We start from the raw sequence: 24,863 nt of genomic DNA on the forward strand, positions 1-24,863 counted from the left end.
TCAGTTTTTTTATTGGTTTCGGATAAGTTTTAAAAAAGTAACATTTTTTTCACCAATAAAAGGGTGAAAAAATTAAATTAAAAATAAAAGTTATACCAGTGATTCTTAAAGAAAATTACGATTTTGCCTAAAGATTCGCTCCCTGGATCCCGTCCGTTTCGCTCTCTTCTCCTGATCTGTCTCCCGTCCGTTTCGCTGTCTCCCTCTCTGTCTCTCTCTCCATCCATTCGCATTTGTCGTCCCCTCTCTCTCTCTGAATTTTGGGTTTTGGATTCTCTAGCTTTCTGGGGAAATTTATCTTTCCCCCTGAAACACAATGAATCCGCAAAATTCCCAATCGCCTCCACATCTCCATTGACCCCTTCTTCCAACAAATTTCAATTCCCGATCAATCTAGAATATCCTCTTCGATTGGACTCGGGGATGACGCGGGAGGCTTTGCTTCAATCGCCACCGCTAACCCGGCCTCCGCCTCGCGAGAGGCGCAGGGTCGGCGAGGTGGCAGGCGGCGCCGCGGCTGAGTGTGCGGCGGTGTGCTGCTGCTGCCCGTGCAGCGTGATGAATTTGCTGATACTGACTGTGTACAAGGTCCCGAAAGGGATTTGCAGGAAGGCCTTGGCCCACAGGAAGAATAAGCGGCAGTGCTTGGCGGCCCAGAGGAAGGCATTGTTGCAGCCCAGGCCCAATGGGCTCGCCGGCGGCGGGCTTTATAGCGACGACGACGACTTCTTCAGGAAAGCGAGCAGTTACAGCGACGGCGACGTCGACGACGGGAAGGGGAGCGAGGATGAATCTGAAGCCGCTGAGTTGTTGGAGAAGGAGATATGGGACCGGTTTCACGGTGCCGGATTTTGGAGGAGTGCTTCTCGGATAGATTCGTGATGATGAATGTCGTCGTTCTTGGGACTCTAATGTCGTTTTCGTGTGGTTATGACATGTTTTTTTTTTTTTGGTCAATAGTGGTTATGACATGTTGGTGAGGACTGTTTTGCAAATTGGTAAATGTGAATTTTTTTTTAGATTATTGAAGAATTTTAAAAGAACAATAAATCTAAATTCGGGTATCATTTTGGATTTTGAGTTAAATTGGCATATGATATATGTAGATTAAGATAATTGGTCGAAAAAGTGTATCTGTTTATTTCATTAAGTCGGGAATGAATTCGACTTGAAATTTATAAACATTTTGTTTCACTTTTTTGAGACGACCATTTTATTTTAATGATGGTTGAAAAAGAGTTTGGGTATCTTTCTTGTGAGTGTGACATACAAATTCAGTCATGCTCTAGACATTCCATGATTCAAACGTCCAAAGTGTTGGAACAATATTCTATAAAATAAGACTGTTTGAGATTGTGCTTAATGTTATACGAAACTCAGGTGCAAGTCAATGTTGTGAGGATCTATCCATACATATTTCGTACATTAGAATGAGTTTCCGATACCAAAATGAAACGCCTCCTCCCGCTATCAAGGAGGTAGTAGAAGTGTTCATGTCACTACTACTAGATGGTTTGAGGACAGCTTTGCCAATTAAATACAAGTAATGAAAAATGTTTTGGAGTAGGAAAAATCTCAATTCCTCCCTCCAACAGCTACACATGTATTCCCTTTTTACATTGAAAAAAATATCTCAAGTTCAAATGTTTTATTTCCATCACTAGAAAAATCACGAGAGCAAACATTTAACGCTTTCATGATATTGGGCCTCAAACACGTGAGCCCAAATATGACTAATGGGCCAAAACTCAGGCCCATGGGGGTTGAATTTGGGATACGCCTTCCCTGAAGCTGAAGCTTGCGCAATCAAACACCTGGTGGCTGGTGGACGACACTCTTCTCTTTCATACACCGTTTCAATTTTCACCAACTGCGAGCCGTCGCACGTTTTTCTTTGATCCCATAAAACCCACCCGCCGCCTCCTTCCTCCTCCGTCGTATCCCAAACCACAGAGAGAGAGAGAGAGAGAGAGAGAATGTCAGGGCTAACATGCAACTCTTGCAACAAGGAGTTTCTGGACGACTCAGAGCAGAAGCTCCATTACAAGTCAGAATGGCACCGCTACAATCTCAAGCGCAAGGTCCCCTCTCTTTTTCTTCTCTCCTTACAGCTTAATTTCTAGGGTTTTGCTTTGCTTTTGATGTTTTTTATTCGATTTATTGCCATTTTGAGATGGGAAATCCGAAGGATCGGAAATTCCCAAATGCTGGATTGAGGAAACGAATTCCAATCTTCTGGAACAATATAAAGTTCGTGTTTGTTTGTTCGTATCTTTGATTCCAAACAGATGTTTGAAAATTTTGATTGCTGATTGAATTCTAGACCTGCTGATGTTGTAATATGTTGTTTTATGAGCAGTTAATAGTGTATGTATGCATTTCTGATGAAACTGAGCTGAATATGTATTTAAATTCACTATTTCCGTTTAGTTATTATCATGTTCATATATGATGATAGATTCTGCGTAATTAGTCGTTCCTTGGTCTCAATTCTTGCCACTAAGTTTGTAGCAATATGCTTGTATTTTGAGTTTTTATTGAGTTAAATTTTGATTGATTATGCATTATGTTGTTTTGGTACTACTCGGTTGGCGAAATGTTTTCGCTTGATATGTTGTGATGTGTTATTCTTGCTTTGTGGTTTACCGGCCTATTCAATGACGGACATGTTTTGATGAGCTTTAATATGTTATGAAATTTTCTTGAAAACAATCAGATAGCTGGGGTTCCTGGAGTGACAGAAGCGTTATTTATATCGAGACAAGCTGCACTTGCTCAGGAGAAAAACAGTTTGAGTGAAACCCCGATGCTCTACAGTTGTGGTCTTTGTGGCAAAGGGTATAGAAGTTCTAAGGCTCATGCTGAGCATCTCAAGTCACGAAGTCACATTCTGCGGGCCTCCCAAGGGGCCAGTGAACAAGAAGAGAAGGCAATAATTAGGCCGCTTCCGCCTCGTGTTGTTAACAAAGCTCCCCCGAAAAGAGAGGCAAATGATGAGGAAACTGAAGAAAGTGAAGATGAGTGGGTGGAGGTTGATCCTGATGAAGATTTGGCAAAATCTTTGACTGATATGAATGTGGATGAGCATGCATCAGAAGAGGATATGGATGAAGATGATGACTTTGAGGATTTGGATCCAACTTGTTGCTTTATGTGTGATCTAGAGCACGATACCCTAGAGAGCTGCATGGTTCACATGCACAAACACCATGGATTCTTCATTCCTGATATTGAGTATCTAAAGGATCCAAAAGGCCTCCTTACTTATCTTGGTCTTAAGGTACCGAAACATGTTCTACGTTCCTTTCCTGGATAAACTTTTTCCTGTTTTGGATTTCTCTTTAGTAATCCGTTGGCTGTTCCTGTCTTACTTTTCAGGTTAAAAGGGATTTCATGTGTCTGTACTGCAATGATAGGCGCCATCCTTTCAACAGTTTGGAAGCGGTTAGGAAGCATATGGTGGCCAAAAGCCACTGCAAGGTACATTATGGCGATGACGACGATGAAGAAGAAGCTGAGTTGGAAGAGTTCTATGATTACAGCAGCAGGTTTTGTCCTTCCCATACGTTGCGTTTATTTAATTCTGTTTATGGCTATTTGGTCACGTTAATGTGTTCTAGGTATTACTTTGCTTCTATACATGTTGGAATATCTTAGCTGAACTGCTCTTCTCTCGGTTTTCAGTTATGTGGATGAGGCTGGCAAACAACTGGTTGTATCCGGTGATATGGCCAACAGTGTAGAACTTGGGAGTGGTGGCTCTGAGCTCATCATTACTAGAAGATCCGATGATGGTATATCATCCAAAACACTTGGTTCCCGGGAGTACTTGCGCTATTATCGCCAAAAACTGCGCCCATCACCTGCGAATGGTGCCGCTATTACAGCTGCATTAGCCTCAAGGTTTGTGGGTCTTGTCTGTAGTTTTTAAAAAAGAATTTGGATTGAGTCGATTGATGCTTCCCCTGTATTCAGCATAAACAATATACAAAGAAAACAAATCATTTGACAGCAGAATTGTTTTCTTATTTTCAGGTACAGGAGCATGGGGTTGGCAACAGTGCAGTCAAAAGAACGAATGGTCAGGATGAAGGTACTGAAGGAAATGAGGAGATCGGGAGTGGAGGCAATGCGCAGTAAGATGGGAATGAAAAGCAATGTCATCCGGAACCTACCCAAGAACTGCACATATTAGTCCTCAACACCTCATATCTCTGGGGTTGAACGGGTATCGATATGTGAGCCAGAAGTTTTTGATGAAGTAGTATCTTGGGTATTCGTTTGAGTATTCATAGCTAGCAGGTGGCAATATTTTGTTTGCATGAACTACAATTTTACCAATTAGCAATGTTATGCAAAATATTATGGCGTGAAAAATGGATATGCGTATTTTAATGCAAGTCCTCCTGCTGCTTCCCTTTGCAGTATTCATTTCTTTTAAATGTCATGTGAAGTAGAATTTCAATGTCTAATTTGAGAGATGAGATAAGGCCACACCTCGAATTCGAAGATGTGACTCAAATATCGACTCTCTTCGCCTGCTTTCGGAGGCGAACGGCCAGTGATCCAGAGATCTCCGATTAGGGAACCTCCTGTTTTGATCGGAATAAAATTTGGAATGGCTACCGCGACGATAAGAATCATTTGAAAAATGACTCGTAAATTAATCATAAATTGATACCGACTCCTCAAAATTTGGTAGCTTCAACTCCATTAACAACCGCTTATGAATCTTTTACTGGATTACATTTATCTCGAGCTGTGGTTTGAAACCAAAATTCTACGAGTGTTTCATTTCTTTGCAGACAAAGCAGTTCTTCATATGTATGCATGTAAGGAGTCAAACGGTGTCCTTGTTTGATAAGTACGTTGTGCCTTTGCACCAAGTTGCCGAAAAACAAAAAGTAATTACATACTAAATTACTGTCCAAAAACATCATTAGTGAGAAATTGATCAAGATTGCAAACAAGGAACATAGAGGGAAAAATAATAATCATGTCCTCGTCCACCTAGGCAAGAAAGAATGTACAATCCAGATGTAGGTTATCTTTTACATGTAAAACCACTCAAGAGATGAGAGCCACAGCAAGCATCCCAGCATCCCATCCCAGTGCCAATCCACTTCCTGTGTCTTCCGATGGATCTCGTTCTTTCCTTCCTTCCTTCCTTCACTTGTTCTATTCTAGTTACGCCCTGCCAGAAGATACAATACACGTCGTATGAAATTGATAGATGTGCTGTAAGATGGGTTTATTATACGAAAGACGAGAGCTTGAGGGCGACGAAACCTAACGCCACACAGAAAATGAGTCGGTCTTTTAGATATTAAGGCCCAGATTAGTTTGTGAAACAACTTTCTATTCTGTGAAAACTAGAGAGTGAACGAATGTGTAAGCATACCTAATTGTCATAGAAGCGAGAACGACGTCTACGGGAACTGCAAATAAAAGAGAAATATGCATAACTGTTAGGTAAAGCCAAGAAACAAATGAATTCTACAATCTTTTACGGAAGTTAGACAAGAGCCGTAAAGCTCAGCAGTATGTACATGTGCCGGTACTGAGCTCTCCAAGCTGCACTTAAAGAGATTCCTATTGGCACAATCAGTCCAACAAGGAAATGAATCAAATGGTGCATTTGTATAAGGGCATATCAGAAAAGATGGATTAGATTTCTCGCCGTAGTGTAATAGTCATGACTTTAACTATCCATGCAAGAACGATGATTGCTCGGCGATACATAGCATAACATGATAAGTTACAAATTTCATTTTAAAGAAACATTACAGACCTGCGATAACTAGAGCCACCTCTGGAGGGGCCAGTTGTACTCATAAACTCATCATCCATCTCATCTGCCCTATACTCTGGGAATTCAACAGATGTCACAGAACCTTCATCAGAATTTGAATTATCATAGCTTGCTCGGCGACTTCCTCTTCTTGTGTCACCAACTCTTGACCTTCTTCTGTTTCTAGAATTCCTTAAGTTATCGAAAACCTGATATAAGATGCAGGAGGTCCACCAGTTGCGTTCATCCCCATGGAAGTCCTCAAACTCATCCCCAGTCTCATCATCACCATATTCAATCACATAGTCTCCTAAAACCACCCCGCGAGGGACTTCTGAATGTATAGTGCTCAAAACATCTATGATCTCGGAGGACTGCTGGAAATTTTCCCAATCAAGCTGCCGAGCAGGATCAATCTTTGAAGGACGAGAATGAGGGTGCTCCAGCTGAGCATGTTTTTGTAATTCCAAATACGAACCCATAAATGTACAGCGATGCTCCTCACAACAACGCTTCTTCACATCGAGTTGTACACGAGCCTTGTCAACAACAACCCACCCGGTAACTTCCCCCCTACACAAAGGACAAGTAGGCTTGCAATCATCTTCTGATGCCTTTGGCTCAGTATTTTCCGCAGGATTCACAACTGGTTTTGAAGGAGATGACATACCATATGCACTTTTGAAGCGGTCTAAACAATTGGAGTGTAAGTGGTCTGTGTCACAAACAAAAGGACGGCACCCTTTCTCATAAGATGAGCACTGAAGTAGTACACTGTTGTGAGGAAAGTCCAAACATATAGGACAATTCACGTCTTCCCAGTTTATATTTAACTCAATATCATCCATATTGATTAAACAGGGTTGAAGCCCTCTTTGATTAGCTTCAAAGGCCATGACGGGGGATATTGCTTAGAATTAACACAAGCACATGGCATGCGCCGGATCAGAAGCACCACTTAAACAATGGAAACTCTGAGCATAGACTAACCAATCTCCCAGGTTAAAAGCCACTGATCCAATATGATAGCATCCTACATGAGGCTCTGCACAGTAAAGGATCACGGTAAGTATGAATGAATAGAGTACGGCAAAGCTAGGAAGATGAAGAAATGCAAAATTGCTCACCATATTCTACACTCTTTGGAAAAAGAAAAAAAAACTTCAATAACCTAGAATTAAAAACAAAATTTCCGATGACTATGGCTATTAAAGCACATTAGAGGAACCATATAAATGATATATATTGAGAAAGAGGGACCACGCACGCGAGTTATGAGAAGGATGAGTTTGTAGACATTACTCTAACAAGGATCAGTTGTAATGAGCCAAGTAAGACCAGTTTTCAAAAAAATATACTGAAACCAGTACAACCCATCAAAAAAACTTTCTGTTAAATTAGCATATTACCAAAAAATTTATGATCCAAATGCGCAGCAAGGTCACTAAGGAAAGTAAAGTATGTTCAGTATCCTTTGAATCGAAAGGAACCAGGTCAACCGTATGGATTTAGCTAAGCACAGTAACCAAACAACATAGAACACAATATATATAATCTCAATTCGTTTGTTTCCTTCTTCTGATTTGGTTTTAATAGGTTACGCTGTCTGCTTGTCAAATTCTCCAGGTTGAACGTTGATTAGTTCAACCCTTAAGAAAAGTCAACAGAAGCAAACAGCCATTACAGAAAATCAATTTCCACAAGCGATTCCTTAAACCTACTTAATCAATAATATATCATCCAATCAAATTCAACAACCAAATATCTTGACACATTAGAACAAGCAAACCCAAGTAACTATATCGAATTAGAAAACATCGATTAAGCTGCATGGATATTAAAAATAAATTAATCAGCCCAAAATCATTCAAATTAAACAAATTGATTAACATCCAGCATAAACAACAAAGAATCACAGTTGTTCTGACAAAATATGAATTAGAACCGGTTAGTAATCACAAAAACTGATCAAACCAAAACATGGGTTAATCAGTCAACTGAGAAATCAGTGGTGAAAAGTTAAAAGATGAAAACTTTACTCTAATGGATATCCAGTAAAATCAACAAAAACCAATAAAATCAACCCAAATTCACAACCAAAGTATCAATCAGAAAGGGCAAAAAAAAACCCAGAAAACAGAGAGAGAATTGGGAACCTGGGTCTCACCTAATATATAAGAATCTTCGATTGAAATATGGGGGAAAACCCAAAGTGGAGATTGAGACCAAAGAGGAGGATACAGAGGGCCTCAGGAACGAGAGAGATTTTATTTTATTTTTTTGGTCTTTGTTTAAAGTTCTATGAGAGTAAAGAGAGCATCATTTCTTGGTCTCTCTTTTGTTTATGTTGTGTGTGTGATTGGGAGAGGTCAGCTTTGGGAGGAGCAGGTTGGTAGGGTCTCTCTCTCTCTTTTCTATTTTTTTTCTCCGTTTTCTTCTTTTCCAAAAGATGGATATATGAGATTTTTCAATATTCCCATCACACGAAGTGGTACATCATGTATCCCTATATAAATAATAGGTTATGTGTGTTAAAGGTTAATAACTTAAAAATTAAAAATTTTCACCACTTGCATAAAAAAACGTGTTGTACCATCCGTATTTCCGTCGCAACTACAAATTTTCCGATATATATACCGAGTTCCGTTCTTTTGATCACTTGGTAATTAAAAAAATTCATGATCATCCATTTTAAAATTTGTTAAGGGGTAAGATGTAAACATTCAAAGCACGTTCACTCCACTTTTGATATCAATTTAACAATGAGTGACCACACATTTTTAATTAATCAGATGATCAAGAAAACGCTTACGTATATCATAAATATTTATATATACAAGGTAAAGTTACACATCGATTTTTCGAGTAAATGACTGTTATGCCCTTTTGCTTTGACCAAAGCTCATGTGAGAGTGACAGAATCCATTAGCATTCACACTTTGTGATGTGGGGAGTGGAGTGGACTACATGGAGAGTTTTACTTAATTCAGCAAAATTATGGACAATTTGTTACTAAAATTTCACAGTAGTTTAATATGGATATGTCGACGCCGACACCTGCATAGTATGGTGGTTTATATATTTTTTTTTATTATGAGAAGAGACACGAAGAGAAAGGGAATGAAGAGAGCAGAAGGAGTTAACATGTAGTACTACAGTGTGGTGATATTTATAATCGGTTTTGCATTTATTTTAATTTTTTTTCTTTTTATCATTCTTTATTACAATTTGGTATGTGTGAATTTAATATCCGATGTGATTTGTTTTAATAACGTTTTTCTTTTTCTTTTTCAAGTTAAAATATCATATTTAAAAAAAAATAAAAATAGTTTTATTTTAAATTTTTTTTCTTTTTATTATTCTTTATTACAATTTATAATCAGTTTTATTTTGGGCTGAGACATATTTATAATCAGTTTTGTCGACGACTAAGTAAAAGATAGTTTTATTTTGGGCTGAGACATATTTATAATCAGTTTTGCATTTATTTTATTTTTTTTTTCTTTTTATTATTCTTTATTACAATTTGGTATGTGTGAATTTAATATACGATGTGATTTGTTTTAATAACGTTTTTCTTTTTCTTTTTCAGGTTAAAAAATCATATTTAAAAAAAAAAAATTTATATGGTTGATCAAACATGAATTGAAGTTATCTGTGATGATATTCTTCTTTATTTGGAACTGAGAGGTCTTAAGTTCGAATCTCGTAAATCATGATTTCAATACCAAATTAGATTGTCCGTTGGGTATGGTTTAGTCGAATTATCTATCTTCTTAATGTAAAACTATATCGATGTACTTAAAAAGAAAAAACATTAACTGAGGTTGACAAAAAAAGAAAGGAATGGATTGACTTTCAAAAGGTAGGCGTGTGAAATTGTGATTTGTGAGGCGACGGGTTGTGCCCACAGGTTGGCGGTACTGCATTTGCATTTGCCTGCCTGGATAGTCAAGCCTCCTCGCACAGTCGCACCTTCTCCAAAGTCAAAAGCTACTCTTTTGTCCTTCTTTTCTTTGGCGTAAAACCACGGACTAAAATATTTACGTTAAAATGACATTCTCAGCGCGTAACATTTAATACTACGAGTTTTATACAAGATTTAACTGTTATAAAAATTTAAAATTTTTATATGTAAAATATAATTATTAATTTTACAGATCACTCATAGCGAAAGAAAAATTAAAAAAATACAGGATATGACTTTTAAATTTTAATTTTAGGTCGAGAAAATTTACGTGCATAACATGTGACACATAAAAATGACTTTCACAATACATGCGCACAATCTTGATATTGTATATCAATGAGACGCATGTGTAAACTTTATTCACATGATGTTGTATGAAAATACGTGGTGTCTTAAAAGCGGATAAATACTGTCGAATCAGATATGACAAACCTCTTTTACAGTTCAGTCACAATAACAGTGTACTTATATCAACTCTTAGTGTTCAGTTATTGTGTGAGAATTGTTCATATAACCACAACAACCTCAAAAAAATATGCATATAAGAAAGTGACATTGGTGGTTTTTAGTGCTTAAATATAAAAATAGTTATGTTTGGAGGAATTAGACGTGCAAGTGTTAAATGATGATGATTTTCATGATTTTAGTCCCATTGTTTAATTAGAGAACAATTCAAATAACACGGCAAGTGGCTGATTCCAATATCTAATATTTTAATTACAATAAACGAATGTGAAAGAAGAAGCCAAGTCGATTTTATATATTTATTTGCTCAATTATTTAATTTTCTTTTTCATTAATATGCCATCAGAAGAATTTCATAGAAGATCCCACGGTAATATCATGGATTTCATCTCGTGCAAACGAAAGAGTTGAGAAAATTTATATAATCAATTAATTAATTAATTAAATAAAAATGTTTTACGAGGAGCAAACGATAGTCAGCCGATATTATTAATTAATTTATCACAACGTGGAGAAATGATTCTTTTAACTAACTAAGTTCAAGCTGTGACAAGATTAAGAACCAATACTCACGGACTTCTAATTCGGAGACCAATAATTAGGCTAAAATCTAGAAACCAATCCTCCTACGACTGCAGTTAAGAATAATTACTGTAAGAATGGAGGATTTGAAATGCCGTCGGATGCAGGGATAAACGCAATTAAAAAAAAATTATACACGAAACCCTGATTAATTTTCATTTCACGTAATTATTTGAAAGAACCAAAAAAAAATTGCAAATTACCTATAGGTCCTCAACAAGGTACAAACCACTTGGTGTGTGCATGTGTATATATAGTTTATGAGCCGAGACTGCTGAATGCACATACAACAACCGAACCTCGAAATTCCTATCAAACCCCAAAATTATGCACCACTACCAAAAACTGACCTAATCCCCGTAACCGTGCGCGAACTACTTCTGCTCCTCTATAATCCGGGTTACAACACCGACAGCAATGGTGCTTCCTAACGCCCTTAAAAAGGCCCTCCCAAGGGCTCTGGAGTTGGAGAACTCTTCAACACAAACCGGTGCATGAAGACTGACCTGAAATACGGGCAGGAAAGGATCGGAATAATGTTACTGTTACTACCAAAAGTACCGTGAGGTTAACCTGTAAACTGTAAACTGAAACAGCAGCAATGGTTTTGATTTTATTCACCTCTACGACCGCGCTCTGCTTTGCAGTAAGACAGCGAGGAGCCTTTCTTGTCAGTTTTCCAGTCTTTGGATCAAGCAATGATGAAATCTTTACCACTCTCGCAGCCTCCTTCGCGTGGTGTATGTGGAATTCCAACTGCTCATTCCAGACGTATTATATTTGATTTCCACAAAAAACAGTGGCGCAAAAAGAAAAGTAAAATTTTCATGCAAATGAAATACACACCTGAGAACCAATTAAAATTGGGGTTGTAACATCCAAAACAAGCACCTTCAATTCCAAATGTTTTGCAACTGCAACCGGAAAACTAGGGTGACAGAGCACACCTCCTGCCATCACACGACCTCCATCAATGCCTTGCAGAGTAACAGCCACATTGTCCCCAGCCCTTGCAATTGCACAAGCCTGAGAGTCACGTTCTAACAAGCGTACAGTCCCTGATTCTCCCGAAGGCATAACCAGAACCTACACAATTCACCAGGTTATGGTTATGGTACAAGGAAAGATACAGGAGTGGTAAAGCAAACGAACTGTTGGCTTATATTAGATGTACTTGAATTTAATTAAATTGATTACTTGCATTAGAATATGCATGAGCCTGTCATCTAATCATACGGACAACTTTCTCCAGCAGGTAACATTAAAAGAGAAACAGACAGCCAGTTCAATAGCTCATGTCCACCAAACCCAATGAGCAACAAACTGTGGTATATAAGTACAATAAATTCCAATGCAACCAATTGCATGAATGTATCACTTAATCTTGAACTACAAACTGTGTATATATGTATAAAAATTCCAAAGCAATCCAATCGCGTGAATGTATCACTTAATCTTGAACTACATCAAGACCTTCCTTAACTGTGTTCATGCGTAAAAGTTGTATGACAATGTCACTTTTCAGAATACCAACATAGACCGGTCTGATAAAAGGACAATTTTCCACATGCATACATGTGAGCTGTACATGTGTGTGAAAATTCTCAAACAGAGGAAATATCTATGATCTTAACCGATTCAATGAACTATTAATATGAGAAATGACAGATGTGTAGTCAGATTACTTATGGAAACTTCTAATACTATCCACCAACATACCTTGAATCCACTTCGAAGAGCTCCTGCTTCCAATTTACCACAAGCAGACACCTGTCCTTGTGAAGAAGATTTGATGACATCACATATAGGCATCAGCAATGGCTTTGAAAACTCTCTTGTAGGAGGTTTGAGGGAATCAATTGCATCCAACAGGTAAGGTCCACGGTACCTGCAATTCAGTTACCTCAAACTATTTTCACTCACAATATCAGCAGCAATAAGGAAAAGTTCTCCAAAGTTTTCATTAAGAATGCCACGATTGTCTACTTCTTCAGGCGAGCTACTATCAACATGAACTTTTGATTTTATTACATGGGGCCCTACTGAAAATGAACCTCACATAAAACAAGTTGCTATCCCGTTATTCTCCTTACAGTGGCTTCTGAATGATATGAAAAGTTTTCATAAATAAAAAGATGAAGATCCTTCTAGTGGGTGAAAATGTTTTTTGACGCAGAACAAAGCTTGCTTTGAGAGGCGGAGTTTGAGATAGAATAGGAGAGTGAGAGAAGGGAGAGTGAGGGAGGAGGGTGAGTAACATGAAGAGAAACAAGTAGACCAAAAACTTCATAATGAAGCCCAGAATTTAGCTAATACACAAAGTTCTAATTCTAATATGTAAAATAAAAATGAGTTAGCACCTACATTTCGAATAAAGACAACATTTCATCTTTTATCCATCATCAGCAGTGATTTTAAAGTGATGAAAAACAAGTGCACTCACCAAGACGATAAACGGACATCAGAAGGAGCTGCTACCAAATTTTGATTTTCCATGGCACTCAATGGAATCCAAGACACCGAAGAATCTCTGAAACCACAGGAACGGAGAAATGTTCCAAGTGTCTGTCTGATCAAATCAAATCGATCCTTGGAGTACTCAACGATATCCATCTTGTTAATAGCAACTATAATTTGATCAACACCAAAACTTCTAATAAGTTGTGCATGCTCCCTTGTCTGTCCCTTGCCAACATCCATACCAGCTTCGAATGCACCAACAGAGGCATCTATGAGAAGTATTGCAGCATCAGCTTGTGTTGCCCCAGATATCATGTTAGGAACAAAATCTTTATGGCCAGGAGAGTCGAGCACAACAACATGATATTTTCTGGAATCAAAGTATGCAACAGCCACTGTCATAGTTATTCCTCTTTCCCTTTCTTCGGTACTCTCATCCAATGCCCAAGCATATGCGAAGGACCCCTTTCCCTGATAAATCATGAACCCAATTTGAACACGAGATTCAACCTTCAAAAGTACTCAAATAAAAAATTGCAATTAGATTACCTGCAAGTTTGCCTCTTTCTCATATTTGTGCATTTCTTTCTGAGATATCCTTCCCAAAAGGTGAAGCAACCTACCAGAGAGTGTTGATTTTCCAGAATCAACATGACCAACCTACAATAACAAGTGAAACAAAAATTGGCTCCATTTCCTATCAATTGGCAGTAGGAGGAAGACAATGAGTTGGATTGTAAGACCATAATCTAGCGGGGCTTACTATTGCAAGATTCAGTTGAGTCAGTGTATCTATAGCTTGGTCAGGAAGCATCCACTTCTCAGGTTTATAGTCCGCTTGTGAACGAGATTCTCTAACACTAACACTATTAGAATATCCAGATCGAGCATCCAAAGTCATGTTTTTCAAGCCACTGGTAACACTCTGTGACTTGCCCCTAATTTCAGAAGTGCTCTCAACCCCACTGTCACGTCTGCTTGTTGGCTGCGAAGCAGATGAACTCTCTGAAAATTTACCATTTTCTTGTATAGTAATCGCGCCACTACTTCCATGGTGATAACTAACTGTCTGATTCTCCAACTGAATTTCCTTATCTAATCTACCTTGTTCCCTTTTTTGTGCCATTGTAGATGAACTACCTGACCATTCAGCACTTGATTGTGCGCTAACTGCACTACTCTTCTTCGCAACATTTGGGGAAGCTTTTGAAGATTTCAAGTCAATAACACCAGCTGCAAATAAAACATATTAGAGAATCATATCAAACAATTTTATCTCACAAAAAGACTAATAAAAGTACATTTAGAAAACTGACCAATATAGCTTGTTTTCTGAAAAATAGATACTTCTAATCACTTAGTGCACTAGAAAGGCATTATATGTCAGTTACCGTAGCAGACTTCTTCTCAGTCCAAAACCAACCAAAGAAAAAAAATTAAGAGTCTGAAGGAAACCCATTGTTGAAGACCCCCAAACAAATTCAAACAATGCAAAGTTTTGTCCAGGTTTTGGCAAGGACTTTTAGATCACTTATATTGAAAGTCTGGATTACATATATTATGTTATAAAAAATCTCAAATTTTAAGATAGCTTTCTTCTAGTCCATAGGTTACTATATAATAATACGGGGAACCTTTCTGTGTGGACTGTAAGTTGTGACAAAAAAATACCCACAATGGAATTTTAATAATATAAGAAAAGTATACCTTTTGAACCTGTTTTGGAGGACCACAATCCATTATAAACCACGTCATCTGGGGATGGAACATCAAACTTGAAAGGAGCTGTATCATCAAAGCAAGCAAAGTTAGAACTCAGAACATATATGCCACAAATATATATAATGACATTCTTTAAGCAGTAAAAGATGGTAGATGCTTGGATTAAATAGTATCTCTCAACTGTGAAAATGGTGATGTTCTAACTCTACTCTAAATCATCTTTAGGAAAAAGAGTGCAGACCTATATCAATACGGTGTTTGTTATGAACATTAAAAGTGTTAAGGAATTCATGAATAGGTCCTTTGAAATCCCCAAGCCTGTGGAAGTTATTGCCCTCTTCTATCATAGAATCATCTTTCTGCTGATGAAATAGTACAGCCTGTTTTGGCTTCTGGTGCGGCAATGATGCAAAAATAGACTTGGCCATTATGGATACTCCAGAATCTTTGCATCTGCCTTCAACTGCATGAAAGAGATTTCTAAAAAGGGCAATGAACTTGACTTTTATTTTGTTTTTTAAAAGGCATTAAATTGAAATGAAATCTGAGTAACAAAGACTAACATACAAACTGTTCCTTAAAAAAGATGAGATCTACCCAAAGGGCAATGTCATATAATATAAGATGAAGCACGGTATCCTTTCCCAAACCAACAAATACAGGCAAAATCTTCTTACATAAAAAAAATGAGAGGAGGGTTTAGGCAAAGGAATGTCCTTGCCACACAGAACTCCCAGGAAATAAAAAATAAGAAACTCACAGAGTAGCTCACAAAGGTTTAGGATACACTTAATACCTGTTTTATTATCTCTATTGCTTTTAGACAAAGGGTTGCGAAGAACCCCACAAATGTCACATGCAGACGTATTCTCTTCATTATCATACGTGCAAATGGAACAACTCCAGACCTTAGGCCTTTCAGTTTCGCGCTTTGACTCAACTGCTTTGCCTGTTACTGCAATTACCCATTCAGCAGCGGATATAACAGTTAAGATGTATATATGTAATGGCTGTAATTAGTAGACGAACAAGGTAAAGAGATAAATAAGGAATTTTTTGACAGAGACTTGGCATTTGACAAACTTAGCATTTTTCAGATTGCAAGGTAGTATGTCATTATGTGAAATCTCAAATACTGGACAAACAAACATCTTCTACTTCTAGATTGCAAAAGTATATTTCAAGATGAAAGTGAATTAAATCTTTGTGTATTTTTGAAGAGTGAACCAACAAAATAGATCCATCAAACCAAATATACACTACCAAAAATGGAAAGATGCAAACTAAGAATTACTTCAAAGCTGTAAACTACCATGCAGATTCAAGGACAACTTTGGGTGAAGAATGAAAATAAATTCAAGTAAAACGATCACTAACCATTCTTTTCTATTCCGTACTCATCATCATCATCATAATCATAATCATGATCTTCATAAGCATCGTACCCGTCATCATAATCAATTCCGTAGTTTACTTTACGAGGCATGGTCCTATGGAAAGAACTGGCTCAATTAAAAACAAATACACATACATATAAAAAGTCAGTAACCACAAAACAAAATCAGCAACATACCCAGTGCATACACCGCCGCAGCCCTTAAGACGGGTTGATTTACTAAACGTGCCTTGATCGAATCCACAACAATGCTTATTCAATGCCGAAAACTATCGCACGAGTTTGAATTCCAGCTGCGAAATGAATTGCTCTATCTCTCTGCCACATGAATGAAGCTGCACCCAATCACACGCAAACCTGAAAACAATCAGTTGCCTATTACAAAATTGAAATGCTCTGCTTTCTAAAAAGAAGAAAATCTGAAAAATCAAAACTTGAAGCAAATGGGAGAAAATAAAAAAGCAAATTCAAATCAACAGCTTTCTCAGCAACCAAACAAGTTTGGAACAGCTTGTTAATTACGCATTTATGCCGAATGAGAAATTTGGGGGAAAATTCAGTAAAATTCGATGAATTTATACCCCAAAGTAAAATCCGATGAAGAAATTCCAAGAGAAGCAGTGGCGCCCATTGAAATTGGATCAATTGGAATGCTTGGAGGGGAGAATTAGGGTTTACCTGGTGCAGCAGGAGTAGTGAGGAGCAAGGGGAGAAGATCTGAAGATGGTACTTTTTTTCCTTTTCTTCTTCTTCTTCTTTTCCTGTGATATTGGGACTGGCTTTTAGGGAGGAAACTGAAGGAAAGAGGTTTCCTGAACCTCCTACAGTCCTACTACTAAAATTTTCGGCCAAAAATAAATAAAAATCTTTCCAATAAAAACTTTTTTCTTGTCTTTTGGTTGGTTGAAATTGACAAAACCGGAATTTTGGGGGAAAAGAAATTGAAATTGGATATAATACCTACATGTATTTAACGTAACTACCATATCTTCACACATTTTGCTTCAAATTAAAACTCATTTAACGGTGATAAATAAAGAGTGAGCATTACTATCACTTGAATGTGGTGAGCAAAAATGCACTCTTGTGTATATGCCTATTTTGTTTTTTTTTTCTTAAATGAGAAGGAAAGAGAGGGAGAGAAAGAGATAACTTGGAAATTGGGGATGAGTTATTTTTATTTTTTAAACTAGAGATTTGTTAGGATCGTATGTAAGTGATGTTTAAAAAAAAATTGTAAAATTTAATTTGTGCAAAATTACTTTATTGTCCATAATTTTATTTTGTGATAAAAGATAAAAATATTTTTTCATCCTCTTTTAGTTGACAAAAAATGTTTCATTAATATTTAATTTAGATTATCATCTAAAAGTCATATTTAATTCATGTAATATATATATACATTCTATTAAGAGAACCTTCCTTGCCAACTTTTTTTTCAATTTTGCTCTCACTTTTGATATACACTAAAAGAGGGGTAAAATAGTAATTTTCTACCTTTTGACAAAATGACTATCATATCCCTATTTTTCCTATTTTACCTTCTTTTTTTTTAAGAAAATGACAATCATATATTTATTTTTCTAATTTTACCCTCACTTTTGATACACAATATTTACATAAGGAGGACAAAACAATAATTATGTAATATTAAAAAAAATATGCACTTATTAAGAGAAATTGTTCATACAGATAAAGTGTTGTGCTAGTGTGTGTGTGTATTAAAAGATCAATCAAGCCATTGAGATTAGTAAGTATTTTAGTAAAGTTTTCCAAATAAAATGGAAAGTGCTAATCTATTTAAGGTTGGGAACGGATGACAACGCTTCTTCTAAACCATTTTTTATACATTTTTTTTGTGGCGTTCACTCCATAATGTAATTCAACGATTCGAACTTTTTATCTTTTATGCCTTCTCTCAAAGGTCATGTCTATAAAAAAAATCACTCAAATTTGAAACCATATGATTGTTAGATTAAGAGTTTATGGTTTCTTTGTAGAAACGTATTTGTCTATTTTCTTTATTACAAATGAACGTCTTAATAATTTTATATTTGTCTAATTTTTTTCAAGAATGATATGAATGATGTTATAACTTATAACTCGAAAAAACGGTCCTAGTACTAATAGTACCCACAAGATTACTTGATCTTCAACGACTCTATAACGATCTCTGTCGTTGGTTCTAGAATTAGACAAGAATTAATTACACATTTGACGTATTAATCATAGAGTTTAATGGGTGTGCCTATTCTAATTTAATGTGCGCATCAAACTGTAATTACAAATATTTGGTAATAGTGTCACTACTACTTCAATTGCCCCAAAAGGGATAATATTTTGTGATTTGCCCCAAAAACTGCAACTGGTTTGCAGATACTTTTTGCTATACCATATAACCGTTCGTATACAGATACAGTGAATGTCTATCATTTACAACGTTTGCAAGGCAATTTACAACTTTGAGGTAACAGGTTCTCATCCGATAAAAGTGTAAAGATTCCTGTCGTATAATACTCGTAAGTCGGATTACGTTTTTGAAGCCCAACTCCAAAACTTGGTCTATCTATCAGATAACACCGAATCAGTCCACGAAAGCATCAGATCTCGTATAACGCTGGGGAAATCTGCAAGTCCGAGCACAGGATTTTGAGATATAAACACAAAAGTTTGGAAAAAAAATAATCGGTTTCCTTGTGCCACGTTATAAACAATCTGGCAAGTAATGTTACTTGTAGGTTTGTACCACATTGCTTACCACATCTCTCGCAAAAATGAAACCCACTGATATAAGCGAATCTACTTGAGATTCGGCTTTTGTAAAACATACGATTGCAAATACTCTAATTCGTAGACTAAAACTTGAGATTAAAAAGGGCAAGATGAAGTGTTTTTACCTCGTGCTACTTCCATTGCAACTGACGGTATGTCTATCTGATCTTCAACGAGTCTATACACATCCACAAGCTAGAGAGAAGACACATTGACAACATAATTTATCAAAACTCAATTCTTGGGTTGTTATCTTTTATTTTTTTTACGAAAATAATAGTTTTGTCAGATTTTCGTACCTCTTCAATGTGAAGCCTTGAATCTTCCGTCAAAGCAAGAATAAGCTTTCTACGAATTCCTTCATCAAAAATGAAAAGGCGAGCTCCATCTTTGATGGTGTCAGTGAGGTCCAGTTTCCTACTAACTTGCAATTCTCTTGACCGTTGCCTGCAAAAAACAGCCCAAGAAAATATAGGGTTTTAAACTCCTAAGCAGAAGAACAAACAAATAGGCAAGCAGGCCCATGAGCAGATACTGACGTGTCTACAGCTTGGAATGCAGGATTGCTGCTCATCTTGGTCACGTTTTCTTTGGCCAGAACAATAAGGTTTTCTAGCCGCTTCCATTGGAAAACACCATCTTTAAATAGTACCTAAAACCAGAAGCAGATTATTGTCAAAGGATTTCTATTTCAGCAAAAATAGCTTTAAACTAGTTAATCGGAAAATTCCTCTAAATCAATATAGCTGTTCCTGTGGGCAATACTGCACGTTTCATTCACAGCAACTTTTTATTTTTCTTCATTTTTTCAACTGCAGAGCAAGTTAAGGAGTACGAAGGGTTCTTGAATGTATTTGGATTGGATGTGATTTAAATTCAAGTTATTCAACTAACAGACTTCCAAGTACATCAGATACATAATAGCTAGGTTTGAACTCACCTGTATGAGGCGTTCACGGAGAGCTGGGTTTGGATCTGTCAGGAGGCGCTTTGCCACATATGGATAGGCAACCTGTTTGACTGAATAATGTCAATAATAGTATGGGGAAGGAAAGCATGTACAACACAGATGGCTATCATTGCAATAACAAAATTTGCATATGAGATATGAGGTTTCTAAATGTAAAACATGGCAGGCACTCCGTCGTAGCATATAAATAGCAAAAGTAACCTTTAAATAAAAAATTCAACATATACCACAGGGTTGAATCTATTACGGAAAACTTTTACATGCCGAATAACATCAATTAAAAGATATGATACCCACAAAAAGTATGAAAAAAGATCCGCCTTTACCTCAAGAAACTTGAAGTCTGGCTGCAAAGTAAAACAGATGCCCTCTTGAGTCAATAAAGAACGGATGACAAGGGAAAACCTCTCCGGGATACGGATGGGATAGTTGTAGACTAATTGGTTAAACTTCCCTGCAGCAGAGCCAGCAAAAAGCATAGTGCATGTCAAAAATAAAAGGAACTAACAAAACGCAATTATTCATTTCCCTCAAAGCATCAGAAAACCCTGCAGGCAACTAAATCGTAATAGAAAACATATCAGCAGTCTGCACACGCGCACACACACACATGCACAATGAATTTGAATGTAATGTTCTCTTATAAGAATCAGGTAACTCCCAACATTACCAGGTACCCCGACATAAAATTTATAAATTTGACAAGCTAGAGCAAAGGCATCATACAATTTCCAGTTAAAATCTTAATATTAGAGAACTAAAATCAACCTTGCCTAACTCTTGCTTTCAGTAGACACCCTTACTGTTTGCTGACAATAGTGAGGTGTTCTATAGGATACTCTTGTCAATTTTTTGACAGTGAAAATATTATAACAGCAATAATACTTTGTATTCTTTTATTACAAAACATAGTATGAGGTGGCTCTCTGTAAATCTATAAACCCTTAATCGTGGTGAAGCCGGACCGATGTAGTATAATGCCAAGGAACTTTAAAATTATGCTAAATGTCATCTTTATACGGTTATAGTTCTTACATCCCCAAGCAAATGTGCTTCAAATATTATGAGTGTCCCAAATGAACATCTAATGATTCTAAACCACAATGTATATTATATAATGTAGACAAGGGAGATGCATTCCCAAGTTCCAGAGTTCTAAAACAACTAGATTTTCCATGGAAAGAAAACTAAAAACAGAAGTAAAAGTAAAGACTTTAGGACATGAAATTACCGGTAACGCTTCGAAAATTAAAGTCAGACAGTCCTTTTCCAACAGAGTTCTGCCATATCGCTTCTAAAGCTGGAACAATAGGAGAGACATCGGTCCCAGGAGCCAAGAAGCCAAGTCTGGTGAAATCATTTGCCATCTCAACATAGTCCTCGTTTACAGCATGGACAACAGCGTCAATCAAAATTTGTTTATTTTGCTGAAAAAATTAAAATATAGATCAATATGTAGGACATGTAAATTAAGATAAACTAACGTTACTAACCCATAATAAAAAAATAGCAGATATAAAACATTCTATTTCCATAAAGACAATAGAAATGCAATAGGTTTGGTGGCTGGGCTGTCATGGTCCATGTATGCATAGTTACAATGTTATGTTAACCCTCGTGGCCATAAGGAGAATTGAAGATTTCAAAATTTAAAAGAGTATATTACAATACTCTGAACTAAGGGAAAGTGATACATCTTTGTATCTTGGCCGTGTATGCTATGGAAAGAAATACCCTTTTATATTGATTTCTCTCATTGACCTCAATAATCAACAAAGTGTCAGATGCCGATGTACTAAAGACAAAAAAAAGGGGCTTTACTGCTCTCTCATTCATTAATCAATGCCATGGAAGTATATATTTCACCTGACTAAGCACAGCAACATTCCCAAAGTCCACATATGCAATCCGCCCATCACGCATGGCAAAAACATTTCCAGGATGTGGATCCCCATGGAACAACCCAAATTCCAGTAATTGCCGCAATGCGGCACTGACTCCAACCGTTAAGAACCCATTCACATCAATACCAGCTTCTTTAATAGCCTGAAATGCGGGGCAGTTTATTATTGATATAGATATGATAGCTCATTGCTTTAAAATACCGTCTTTTATCTTGACAATCATACCCGTGGGTTAGTGCACCGAATGCCATCAATCCACTCCATCACTAGAACACGTGAACTACAAAGCTCTTTGTAAACTAGAGGAATTTTGACGGTAGGATCACCTTCAAAGTTCAGAAGAAAATCTTCAATATTACGGGCTTCCTGTTTAGAGGAAAGAGAGTTGGAGTACAAATTAGAAAGGTCAAAAGAAAAAATGGCGGTTTAAATTGCATTGAAATGACGATGTTAATGAGGCCATAGGCATAATATAATGGCGCCAAAGTCCAATTTTTGTCCTCCTATAGCACAGGTCTGAAAGGTACCAAAGTGTAATCAAGCTCCTCCAAAAGCTTCTCACCAAATTCATCAACAATCAGCTCAGCATTGCACCCCAGTTTCTGCAGACTGATGCCATTTAAGAATGAAGCAAGAGTTCGGAAAAGAAAAAGATCCCGATAAATTATAGGTTCTATTTGCGGCCTCTGAACCTGTAAGTGAAAAAAACATAAATTAGAATTTTTTTTCAACATTTTTGCCGCAGTAATGTTTTCAGCATTGTCACAACACATTAACTGTAGAGCTGTTAATGACCTAAGAAAAGGTCCTTTGGTAAACCTTAATAGCAACTTCCTTGCCAGAGTCACGTAACGTAGCTCGGTATACTTGACCTAAACTGGCAGCTGCTATCGTCTGAGAAGAAATTTTACTGAAAACAGCTTCGAGGGGTCGCCCCATTTCTTCTTCTATTATGTCGAAGGCAACCTGAAGCAATGCATGCCATGTGCTAGAATAAGTTAAGCAAACCTCACACAGTAGAAGTGTCTCATCACAAATGCAAGCAACTGGAACCAATAACTTTTTGGTAAATTGAGATTTTACCTGATTGGGGAAGGGAGGAACGTCATCTTGAAGAATGCACAGTTCGTTCATATAATCTTCTCTGATAATATCAGGTCTGTTTGCGAGAACCTTTCAATACATGGGTGAAATCAGGCATGTGTTTAACACAAGAATACGAATTTAAAGATCTGTTCATCAATAATTATTACCTAAATATTAGAATTAACCTAAAAATCGTAATCCCAAATGCATAAAATCAACCACAATGAATTCTCGTCTTTCAATCTTTTTAATATATGTAGCATTACATCTAAATTTTTAGATCTCAACATATTACATCTTCATTGAATGATCCATCTTATTCTTATTAAAACGTGATAGTAAACCTACGGTTGATGCATTATTTTCTGTTATTTTGCTTTGCTATGACAAAGTTCAGTTTTGCAGTTAATCCAATGAAAGTAAACTGACATATTTAAGCAAAGACAGAAGGATATAACTCGTATGAGTGAGGTTCAAACCTGGCCGGCTTTAATGAAAGAAGGCCCCAAATCACATAGGAGGTTTCTAAGCTGCCGAGCACGATCTGAAACAACTTCTTCGTCCCTTCCTACGAAGTAGTCATACGCCAAGGTAGACCAGTACAATCCCAAACTCCACACAATCTCCACGCCCCTCGAAAGTAACGACACAATTGCTCCTCTGGATTTCAACACCGTATTTCTCACCTAATTATAAATAACATCAAGAAATTCATGCCAAATTGAGTACAAGTGCCTAACAAATTCACACAAACAAAAAAACACATCCAATTTTTAACTAGAGGATCATCCGAAATCAAACTCGAGTTCAGTTCAGAAACCTAACAGATAAATTGAATTCCAACCAGGCTTGATCATTTGCATATTATCACAAGATTAGGATAAAACTTCACTAAAATTTACAAGAAATTAATAAAATATGAGAGATAAGTTTACTGAGCTAGAGTTCAGTTTCATACAGTTTCTGGACTGTACTTGCGAAACGGCACGCAAACGCCGCGTTCGAAGTCGAGCTGCTCCATGGCGGCGCTAGGTTTGGTCAATTGCCCTTCTCCCGCAGACGCCGCCAAGCTCCTCCGCGTTTCGATTGCGGCATTAGAAACTCGGAATCGCAACGGTTTCTTGCCTCCTCGCATTCGGAGCCTGTAATCAAACGACGCCGGAGCCTTGGACGGCGCATTTCTACGGCTCGGCACAGTGTGAGCTCGCGAGCTCAGATGCTGATTGGCAGGGAACGGAGTCGCGGTTACGCAATTTACGCAGAGCAAATTCATGGATTCTGCTCTGGGAATGGAGGCTGAGAGAATCAGAGAGTGAAATGGGAATGGGATGAACTTTGATGGTTAGGGGGAAGAGGAAGAAGAGAGCAAGTGAGTAATAACGACTTCAAAAATCAGTTGGAAAACTGAAAAGATATTCATATATTTCTTTGTGTGATGGATGGGAATCCACATACAATTTTGTACGGGAAATGTTATGGATTAAGTTCAAACGTGTGGGAAAGTAGCTCTCTGAAAGAGATGAATCCGGATCCTCTCCGCATCAACTTTGTGAGAATTCCGATAATTCGTAAATCGTTACCGTTTATTGTATATCGTGCGATCATATATTATTTTAATTTTTTATTTAAAATTAAATATAAATAATATTTGATAAAAACGGACCGCACGATGTACGATAAACGGACACGACTCATAAATCTCCTCGATCATCGCAATGAGAATTCGGATAAAATCTTATTGGAAA

General features: G+C 37.1%; 5 protein-coding genes across 9 annotated transcripts; 2 read left to right on the forward strand and 3 right to left on the reverse strand.

The window, feature by feature from the left end:
- Positions 1–104: 104 nt before the first annotated feature.
- Positions 105–1,199, forward strand: LOC126604319 (uncharacterized). Its single transcript, XM_050271524.1, has one exon. It carries the CDS (start codon positions 424–426, stop codon positions 880–882), a length of 459 nt encoding a protein of 152 aa, XP_050127481.1. The 5' UTR covers positions 105–423; the 3' UTR covers positions 883–1,199.
- A 601-nt stretch (positions 1,200–1,800) lies between these two features.
- LOC126604320 (cytoplasmic 60S subunit biogenesis factor REI1 homolog 2-like) lies at positions 1,801–4,442 on the forward strand. The gene is made up of 5 exons (XM_050271525.1): positions 1,801–2,081; positions 2,717–3,280; positions 3,379–3,548; positions 3,685–3,903; positions 4,036–4,442. Exons 1-5 carry the CDS (start codon positions 1,977–1,979, stop codon positions 4,193–4,195), a joined length of 1,218 nt encoding a protein of 405 aa, XP_050127482.1. The 5' UTR covers positions 1,801–1,976; the 3' UTR covers positions 4,196–4,442.
- Positions 4,443–4,887: 445 nt separating this feature from the next.
- LOC126604321 (uncharacterized) lies at positions 4,888–8,196 on the reverse strand. 2 transcript variants are annotated; one of them, XM_050271527.1, is made up of 4 exons: positions 7,959–8,196; positions 5,792–6,836; positions 5,402–5,438; positions 4,888–5,289 (listed from the first exon to the last, which is right to left on the reverse strand). In XM_050271527.1, exons 2-3 carry the CDS (start codon positions 6,685–6,687, stop codon positions 5,402–5,404), a joined length of 933 nt encoding a protein of 310 aa, XP_050127484.1. In that variant the 5' UTR covers positions 6,688–6,836; positions 7,959–8,196; the 3' UTR covers positions 4,888–5,289. The 2 variants fall into 2 exon arrangements, with proteins under 2 accessions (XP_050127484.1, XP_050127483.1); XM_050271526.1 differs by having other exon boundaries at positions 4,888–5,194; positions 7,959–8,194.
- Positions 8,197–10,938: 2,742 nt separating this feature from the next.
- Positions 10,939–17,227, reverse strand: LOC126604322 (uncharacterized). 4 transcript variants are annotated; one of them, XM_050271528.1, is made up of 13 exons: positions 17,065–17,227; positions 16,564–16,743; positions 16,368–16,480; positions 15,787–15,945; positions 15,232–15,453; positions 14,976–15,053; positions 14,032–14,501; positions 13,818–13,928; positions 13,252–13,739; positions 12,528–12,696; positions 11,655–11,894; positions 11,430–11,564; positions 10,939–11,314 (listed from the first exon to the last, which is right to left on the reverse strand). In XM_050271528.1, exons 3-13 carry the CDS (start codon positions 16,474–16,476, stop codon positions 11,183–11,185), a joined length of 2,313 nt encoding a protein of 770 aa, XP_050127485.1. In that variant the 5' UTR covers positions 16,477–16,480; positions 16,564–16,743; positions 17,065–17,227; the 3' UTR covers positions 10,939–11,182. The 4 variants fall into 4 exon arrangements, with proteins under 4 accessions (XP_050127485.1, XP_050127486.1, XP_050127488.1 ...); XM_050271529.1 differs by having other exon boundaries at positions 16,564–16,721; positions 17,065–17,220; XM_050271531.1 differs by lacking the exon at positions 17,065–17,227 and adding an exon at positions 16,968–16,986 and having other exon boundaries at positions 16,564–16,721.
- Positions 17,228–18,676: 1,449 nt separating this feature from the next.
- LOC126604323 (protein ACTIVITY OF BC1 COMPLEX KINASE 1, chloroplastic-like) lies at positions 18,677–24,555 on the reverse strand. The gene is made up of 14 exons (XM_050271533.1): positions 24,077–24,555; positions 23,598–23,804; positions 23,116–23,205; positions 22,852–22,998; positions 22,560–22,724; positions 22,258–22,398; positions 21,995–22,174; positions 21,360–21,555; positions 20,455–20,582; positions 20,099–20,170; positions 19,698–19,810; positions 19,458–19,605; positions 19,284–19,353; positions 18,677–19,013 (listed from the first exon to the last, which is right to left on the reverse strand). The coding sequence occupies exons 1-14, from the start codon at positions 24,389–24,391 to the stop codon at positions 18,949–18,951; spliced, it is 2,037 nt and encodes a 678-aa protein (XP_050127490.1). The 5' UTR covers positions 24,392–24,555; the 3' UTR covers positions 18,677–18,948.
- Positions 24,556–24,863: the final 308 nt, after the last annotated feature.

Source organism: Malus sylvestris, chromosome 15 (genome assembly GCF_916048215.2).
Source record: "Malus sylvestris chromosome 15, drMalSylv7.2, whole genome shotgun sequence".
In the NCBI taxonomy this organism is placed as follows: Eukaryota; Viridiplantae; Streptophyta; class Magnoliopsida; order Rosales; family Rosaceae; genus Malus; species Malus sylvestris.